We start from the raw sequence: 9,661 nt of genomic DNA on the forward strand, positions 1-9,661 counted from the left end.
CTGTTGAAGGCCATTGATTGGGACTGTGAAATCACTTTCCTTTATCGATACTAGCTTCATAAGCTTCATAACTCCCCTTGCAATCCCCTAGAAAAATGAATATATGATAAATTACGAGGTGAAATACTTCAATGGATTGATTTTTGAGAGTTGAGTAAAGACATATGTAATTACAAGCAAAAGTAAATATAAGGAGACACAAATCCACATCAAACCTTTGGGTTGAATGGAAGGATTAAGAGATTCTGTTTGATACAGAGTGTAACCTCTATGGTTCTCATTCCCCAACAATTTCATCATTTCCTCCTCTAGAAGGGAAAAAATCCACCGACTTTGCTCAAAGACTTAGTCCAAAAAATCTTCATCGATGCCATGATGGACGATATAAAAAAAATCTAGAGTCCACACATGACTATATAAAGATCAATCAACCATTCCATACATAATAATTTTAATCAGTTCTTCCTAAATCAATGAACTAAATGAAAAGCCAGGGAAATGAAAATTGAAAATTAAAACTAAGAGTTAAAAATACCTTGCAAGCTTGTGTTCCACTCGCCCTAAGGTTGGGATTGGAAAGGTCAATGCACCCAAGATTCAGAGTCTTAGAACAATCTACCTCAGTCATCGTGAATTCTTTGTCTTTTGTCATTTGTTTCTTCTTGATCTTTGATACCTTCAAAAGATGCCCTTGGTTCACATATACCAATAGATAGCTACTTCTCCTCTACTATTAATGAATGAAAAAAGAAACCTATGTTATCAATGACTCCGAACAGAAAGCTCAGATCAAAATTGCCAAATCTATATGTGCCACCATTATGACTTATGGTTTGGGAATGCATGAACAACCTCCATTACATCCCATTGCACTTTCTGTAGTGCTTTCGGAACCTCGTGCACCTCGTGCAGACTTTAGAGTGTTACATCATTCCAAAAGCTAGAATTTTCTAAAATGTCCTATAGAAGGGCACCCTTCATAGAGAATTTTATAATATTATTTAAATTTTTAAAAAAACTTGTAAAAATCAAAATTTAAATTTCTTTTCACTGGTAAATTTAGTTAAACACTTCTCTGATGTACTAGGGGGCTTCGGAAGGGCTATGATGTGTTCAAATTTGAAGACTCTTCCTTATGCTTCATCCGCTTCAATTCCGCCGAGTTGTAACGACTACTTTTTCATTAATTGGAGGAAGAAGTTGTTGAGCAAGAGGGACTGCAGCTACGCTAGAAAGCTCATCTGGGCTCTTGCAGTTTGGAGGCTTTAATGACTCCAGAGATCTGAGCCAGTAGAAGACATCATTAATTTCCCGGCTACCGTGTGGCGAATGTTTGAATTTTTCGGCTTTGTGCACAGAGTTTGCGAGCTTATGATAATTGGTGAAATCAGGAGGAGGAGGCATAGCCGCCAACATTTGCTGGGGTTTGAGGGGCAATGATGTGGATGCCAGGAGCAGTTGGCGATGATACATCGATCCTTGCGGCATTCGTTTCTCAGGAGTACAGTGACAACGGATACAGCTACTATTCCTTTTCCATGACTGCCTGCTCCTCCTCTTCTTATCGGCTCCTCTAAAATTGGGATGGGTGGAGGTTGGTAAGACTGGAGTCTAATTTTTTTGTTGCTTTTGTGTTTGGAGACCAAGAGATAATGCCCGCCGATTTTGTGGAGACCTTTAAAGAAGGAATCATGGTGGGGATGGCGATGATAGTGTAATTGAGTTGGGCCAAAGCCTTTTGATTATAAGAAAATAATGGAGTGCAGAGGGAGGAAGGCATAAGTTGGAAGAGCCGAAACTTTTTTATTAAAAGCAATGGAGGAGGGCGGAGGGAGGTCGTGAGGTATTGGTAATGAGTGACACCCCAAGCTTTCTAATAAGAAAGCTTGGGAGGAGGTGAAGCGTGGGCTTCATAGTCACTATTAGAAAGCTTGGGAGGAGGTGAAGCGTGGGCTTCATAGTCACTTAGGAGAGCCATGTTTGGCGTTTCTCGGTGGTGGTGTAGTAGACAGCGGTAAAGAATAGACATTTATGTTCCTCCTCTCATCTAATTAAACACGCTTTTTTAATATAAATGGTTGGATTGGATAATTTTTTTTTCCCTCAGTTTTTAGTTTTTTCTTAATTATTTATAGCTATTGAATTCTTTTTTAGATTTTTAAGTCAATAAAATCTTATTTTAAATAATACAAATCAAAATTTCACTTCAATTTTTTCTACTCAATCCAACTCACTAAAAATCAAAAAATAAAATAAGGAAAAACTACTTTTCTCACGCTAAGGTTGAATTAGTGAATTCAAGCAAAATCAAAAAAATAAAATAAGGAAAAACTACTTTTCTCACGCGACGGTTGAATTAGTGAATTCAAGCTTCGTTGAATTAGTGAATTCAAGCTTCAGAGCAACCCTCTCCTTTGTTTTATTCTTCCTAAAAGCCAGCCACGTGGTGAACGTTGAAAGATATATTCCCTTCTTACACCGTTTGTGCGGATATTAGCAGTTTTCTTTCAAAAGTTGTCCAATGAGATGGTGGACATTTGTTTGCGTATCCAATTAGGGAGTGGTCATTTGTATAGACAAGAACCGCTCATGAATTTATGGACCAAAATGAATTAAGAAGAGCTGTATTCACAGTCTCACATCTCTAACGTTTGTTCACATTTACGGGATGTTCAACGTTTTGCAACCAGCGAAGGCCACGTAAACTTGGGTGTGCTTTTGGGATATTTATTCATAGATGGACCATCTAAGCTTGGGATATTTATTCATAGATGGACCTTTTGAACAGGTTACAGATATTTATTTGCAAGTGGTAAATTTTCTCGTAACCGTAATGTTACTGGGAAGTGAGCATTATGCGGAAATTAAAATAGGTCATTTTCTTTTATGCATTATGATTGTGAATACTATCCATTATGATTGTGAATACTCGGGGAATTAAAAGAGGTAATTTTTTTTATAAATATGATTAGGCATTTTGGGATATTTTTTTTCCAATTATTATAATTAAAATTGGCTTTACATTTTATTTTAAAATTTTAAAAAGTTAATTTTTTAATAACTTAATTACTAAGTTTACAACATCAAAGTTTTTTTTTTTTCCCCTAGGAAAAAATTGTAATTTTATTCATAAATTGATAAAATTACATTTTGTAGATGCCATAGGCATATGCAGATGGCTGATCCTGTAATAAAATCCCCGTGATCATTAAGAATACAGGTGAGATCTAGATCTGTGTGGATTTCATAAGGGAGGGATTAAATTAAGTTCCAACCATTATAACAATGTTATTTCTAAAATCCATTATAACAATGTTATTTCTAAAAATGTTGTTGACATTCATCCTAAAGATAATAGCTAAATATCCTACAAAGTAGAGTAATACTTTCTTTGATTTTGTATTTACATCATAGTATCCTATAAAGATATGTGATACTTCTAACTCCCAGAAAATTTCCGAAACTTATTTATCTTTCAAATCATACAACTTTATAGTTAAAATGTTACCAAAAATTAATTTGACAAACCTTTTAACCATAACGTGTAAACAGTTTATGGCTTGGTTTTTTCTTTTAATATTTTGAATGATTGAAAAAGAATTAATATAAATAATTAAAAATTTTAATAAGATTTTATATAAATTAAAATTCAACTTTTCATTTCATCCTATTAAATTATTATAAAATTAAACAATTCTCTAATAAATAATTTGAAAAAAACAATATAAATAATTAAATATTTTAATAAAACTATATATCAATAAAAACTCAACTTTTTACTTCATACCATTCAGTGATTCAAAAAGAATTTATCAGCAAACCAACAAGTGCTCCAAACGCTTCTACAAATTCTCTTTAATATAATTATTGCCAATGTTTTTCCCTTGTAACTTAATTATCTCTCTCTCAGCTCATCATTCAGAAATAGTTTCATTGTTAAAACGTTACACTAATGAACGTGACAAACGATTTGGTCAACACGTTTAAAAGGGTTTATGGGTTGCATTTATCAAACAAGAGAAGCTGCATCGCAGCAAGTCCCTGCCAAGTTACTTTTACAAGTTAAAATTATAAGAATATAAAGTTATTAAAGAGTTGCCCAGCAACAATTTACATTATAATTCTTTTAAGCATCAGTAGCATCAGCTGCAGTTTCTTGTGTGAAAGATCCACGAGCAGCTGCATATCCATACCCTGCGTTATACCAAACTTACCGCAACGAAAATGGTTACAAGGTGAAAATGACCTATATTTTCTTAACCAAGTGCACAATACACATAGGGAAATACTTGACAACGGCAGGTATAGTAAGGAAAACGGTTAGAAGGTGAAAATGACATATATTTTCTTAACGAAATGCACAATACACATTGGGAAATACTTGAATGTGTGAAGGATGAGAAAATGGCGTGCCATTGTAAACTGTAGAAATGGCAATGGTCAAATAGAATTGGAATTATAGCTCAATCCCAGGCCAATAAAGACAATACATTACTCCTTATTCTTTTAAGCATCAGTAGCATCAGCTCAAGGTAGAACGATCAGGGGAGCAGAGTCCGCATCGCCAAACAAGAAGAAGCAGTGTCGCGCGAAGGGCCGAGGCAACGAATTCAGGGCAGGAGCAGTGGCTCTTACCCAAATGCTTGAAATTTCTTAAATATTAACAATAAAGTAAACTTATAAAAAATAACAATTTTATATATATATATATTTTAGTTTTATTTGGAGATTATCTATATAAAGTGTTACATTATGAATTCAAAAGGATATGAAAGTTCTAAGTGACCTATATAGAATGCCAAGTAAATAAAATTAACAAGTTTTATGTTAAAAGTAAATATTGAATTATCCATGAATGCGTAAAACATAAAACTAAAATTCTGAATGGAATTTCCTTTATAACTTCCATGTCCTATGTATGTGATTAAAATTTAAGTTTGCGACTTTCGAAGAACTGGTTTACGCATGTGTAGTAAACCAGTCTCTAATTGTTTAATTTATTTTTAATGGTGCTAAAAGATGATAGGCGTAGATCAGGATTGTTTATCGCGTAATCTAGCACTTATATTTACTCACGCTGTTCCAATATATTCTTTTATGCAGATGTTTTCTTTTTGGGTTTAAAATATTGTCAAAACCTTTACTTTTGACTTTACAGGCCGGTAAGCCCTACGGATCAGTAATATTATTCTTTTATGCAGATGGATTGTTGTTTAAAATATTGTCAAAACTTATACTTTTCACTTTATAGGAAAAGTATACCTTACCTATCGGTAATATCATCCCAGGTTCCCAAGGAACAGTCCAAACTCTCTCACAATTTTAATTTCCATTTAAATTCCTACATTACAGCTCAACTTGCAGATCAAGAAGCAAAAGTGTACAGACTATCCAGCGTCCACTAAAATGGAAGATTTGTCAAGCAATAAAGCCTGTCATCGTCCAGAACCTCCAAATCATACCAATCAACAACAGAAATACCGAAAGAAATATTTGCATTACATTTTGAGTTTGCCAACGATTCGTTGGACAACAAAGGCGATTCCAATGGGCCAACACACAAAAGCCAACCGACTCACGTAACTTGTCAGTAGCACCTTGAGAGATCTCTCCCTTACCACGTGCATTGCATGCAAGCCATGTGCTTGGCAGCAGGGAGGTGATCTGTCACATAATATCATTCAAGTTGCCAGATGATTCTTGCCAACGCTAGATTAGGAAATAACCAGAGAAATTCAGTGTGCCTGCCACAAGAGAGTCCCTTCTTGACCAACGATAGTAAATCTACCAGCGAATGGGGCTTTGTGTTATGAACTCAGGAGCTTTGTGTTATGAATTCAGGTCCATCAGACCATCCAGTGCAGAATTGGGGCACTCCATGCACCTTCGCCTCTGCTTAACGATTCTTGCCAGACGATTCTTGCCAACGCTAGATTGGAAAATAACCAGAGAAATTCAGTGTGCCTGCCACCAGAGAGTGTAGATGCATGGAGTAGTGATGGAAGAACGCTATATCGGTGTGAACATATGTATATGCAACCAAATGAAACAAATGGAGAGCTGGGAAATCTCACGGTATTACTGCAGAGTCTTCAATCTGTGGATTGCACAGCAGACCAACCTTCTGAATCTATAGCCGATGATGTAGCTTCTTTGTTCTTGTAGTATTCTGTAGAGATTCAGAAGCTGATGAGATCAAATTTTGACATTTCAGAAATGAAACTCTGGTGGAAAAACGGTGATGGCTAGCATGAAATTATCCTTCTACTCTATCCAGAACAAATGAAGGCGCTACTTTCCTAGGAGATCCCTAAAGGATCTAATGTGGGCTTTACAAAGAAAAATAGGTAAGTTATATGTCAATTCAGAGTAAAATCATAGCTTAGTAGTGGATTTAATTTTACAGATGGTGTAACTGTTTTCTGCTCATAAAAATCTTGAAGGATGCTAATAAAATTCATATAATCTCATACATCGGTCAACATCTTATGAATCGACAGAAAGCGTCAATATCTGGATATGAAACTGGTACAAGGGCTGCTGCGGCTGCTAATGATGCTGCCTATGCCACTGTTGCGTCTGGAACTGCTGGTAAAAACCCTAAAGAATAGGAATAGGAATTTCGAAGATAAAAAATATAAAACATTTGTTACAAGACATGGAGAATCCCAATATTAAATAAAGAAAGTATGGGTCAATAATCTTAACACAGTGGTCGTATGTCTTCATAATTAAACTGAGAGTGTAGGGTACAGCTAAAATAAACCCTTATAATGAATTAACTCCTACCTAGATACCAATTGAAATAACAGAGAAAGGAAGAGGGTTTTACTCAGAAATTTAAAATCCAGATCAAAAAAAACAAGAATATACTTACTGGTATTACCTGAAGCAGTCATCTACGGTGACACGATTTCAATCTGTCCAAGGGAAAAAGCCCAAATGAAATCTGTCCAAGGGAAAAAGCCCAAATGGAACCGAGTCAAAAATCTTGGACTATAACCAAAAACAATAATTCTATGCTTAGAGATTACAGAATCAAAGTAATAATACAGTGCTACAGAAAACTAGAGTGATAGCGGTACTAAGGTTTGATGGGTAAAAACCCTAAAGAATAGGAATAGGAATTTCGAAGATAAAAAATATAAAACATTTGTTACAAGACATGGAAAATCCAGGCCTAAGAGGAAACCTGTAAAGTCGACCCAGATGTGAAGAACTTTGATGATGTGCTCCAAGCACGAAATGGGCGCACTATTCATGCTCTGGCAAATGGCGTTGAGGTACGCTGTGTGTCCATAGAAACCCAGGTCGTTAAGGTCTTATTGGAATACAAGGAGGACATATGGAACAACCGGGATTTGTTTGAACTGGTAGAAGAGTATTTCGAAAATAGTTTACAAACCCTGGATTTCTGCACTGTGCTGGAGAACTGTCTCAGAAAGGCTAGGAACAACCAGCTGTTTATTCAAATCCACTGCCAAACATTTAAGTTCACCAAAAATACAAGAATGGCAAAGCCCATTTTAGGGCAAAACGTTACCTATTCGAGCATAAGTGCCTTCGGGTATGGCAATGGACAAATCTGTGGGCACCAGGGCCTTCCCTCGGGCGGGCACCACACAAGAAGTCGCACTGCAAGAATAAGACAGAAGTGACCAGCAAGTTTAGAGGGTCAAAATAAACAAACGCAAGAGACAATGTGAAGATAAGATGGCACTGAAAACGCACCTAGAGAGATCATATCCGGCTGCCAAAGCCGAACCTCTAGAAGGCAAGATAGCATTAGACGAAAGCTTCTTTACGCGCAATAATGGCTCAAAGGCACCTTCCACGCCATTATTCTTCAAATACGCGGCGTTCCCATTCAACTCTAGCCAGTGCAAGAAAATGCAGGAAGAACTGTCGAACTTTAAGACTGCTGGTAGCCCGTTCTCTGAAGATTTCTTTAAGCATTTCGATTCTGTTTACAGAAGGCACACACACATGCTAGAGAAGCTTCAGCTGCAGAGGAAAAAGCTCGACAAGAAACTGAGGAACGTTAGGGCTTGGAGAAAGGTTTCTAATATCATATTTGTGGCGACCTTTGCTACAGTTCTGATATGCTCTGTGGTTATTTCCCCTCATGTTGCAGCTGCCATAGCTGCCGCGGTTCCAGCTGTTAATACCCTGCAACAACACGACAACACCTGTTAATACCATGCAACCATAGCATATACTTTATGAAATAACCAAACCTGTTTACCAACAACATTTAATGTTTCAAAACTAATGTTAACATTAAAACAAGCCCTTTTACGGTTAGCCAAAACGCAGCAGCCTTAAAACCAATATAACCCATGGTCAGGCCTCTTCCGCCTCGGGAAGAGGCCAAATAAGATGAGAAAGGAGGCGGAAGAGGCCAAATAAGATGAGAAAGGTTAAGCCGGAATGCGACTTTGGTTATGTGCACATAAAACCTCACACCTCTTCCGCCTCGGGAAGAGGCCAAATAAGATGAGAACAAATAAGATGAGAAAGGTTAAGCCGGAATGCGACTTTGGTTATGTGCACATAAAACCTCACACGACTTTAGTATAACCGCCGTATAACAGATGGAGAAAGCATTGAACTAATGCTAAGTCGGCATTGAACGATTACAATAGTCCCTGCCGGATGCCAGATGGCAGGGACTAATAAAGATGGGTGACTCGAAGTTGGCAATTCTTAAAGTGAAAGAAAATTTGGTTGACGGACGTGAACATTCAAAGTTGTTCATCTGGCCAATAAAACCCGTTGATAAAAGTGCTCAAACATTGCATTGAGTGTACCAATCTATCGACATTCTTTCGCCAGGTTTGTTCTACAACAGTTTGATATTTGCTGGTTTTTACTAAAATATTATGATTCTTCCACTGCATTCACATAACTATTAATTATTCAATTTATTGAATGTACTAATATTTTCAGGAGTGTATAACTCTTTAGTTTCAAAATTTAATATTAAAACTTTAAAATATATTAATAAAATGTATTAATAAACCGGGGGAAAAAATATAAATGAAATGAATATAAAAAGTGGAGTATCTTTATATGTTATATATTTAATAATAAAATGAAGGGAATAAATAAAATATGAATGAAATTTATATTAAAAAATATATAAATGAAAATGTGGATAAAATATTTTAAAATATAAAAATTGATGTAAATAAGATAAAGGTAAGTTTAATATATATCTATATTTATTGATATATAGAGAGTAAGTCTATTAATTCTATATATATCACAGTACATTAATTTTTCTTTAGTCATTCTACACAACAATATATATATATATATTTTGAACTTAAGCTCCAAGTTTTACATTAGTTAAGTTTTACATTGGTTTGTATTTCTTGTGTTTCTTTTTCTAAGGTTTTGAGATAATTACTCTTTTTCTTTGAGATGTTTCCATTGTGGAGTGCTCTAGAATATTTGTTGGCTCTTTGTCACTATTTGAATGTTTTGATTTGTGAGCATGTTTTTGCCCATACTTTGTAGATGCCAAAATTATGGCTGAATTTTGTGTCGTCGTACTAATTGATGGTTCAGCTTTTTCCCCGGATGGTTGAGCTTCCTCTCTAATGGTTGAGCTAGCATATCATGACATATTATGATACTGAGCTAGGTCTCGAGGAGT

General features: G+C 35.8%; 1 protein-coding gene across 1 annotated transcript; it reads left to right on the forward strand.

Moving 5' to 3' along the window:
• Nucleotides 1-7,094: 7,094 nt before the first annotated feature.
• LOC149199022 (UPF0496 protein At4g34320-like) lies at nt 7,095-8,255 on the forward strand. Its single transcript, XM_089400431.1, has 3 exons — nt 7,095-7,098; nt 7,186-7,587; nt 7,709-8,255. Exons 1-3 carry the CDS (start codon nt 7,095-7,097, stop codon nt 8,194-8,196), a joined length of 894 nt encoding a protein of 297 aa, XP_089256557.1. The 3' UTR covers nt 8,197-8,255.
• Nucleotides 8,256-9,661: the final 1,406 nt, after the last annotated feature.

Source organism: Pinus tabuliformis, chromosome 2_1 (genome assembly GCF_031772625.1).
Source record: "Pinus tabuliformis cultivar Carrire ecotype Pingquan chromosome 2_1, CPIR1, whole genome shotgun sequence".
Lineage (NCBI taxonomy): Eukaryota > Viridiplantae > Streptophyta > Pinopsida > Pinales > Pinaceae > Pinus > Pinus tabuliformis.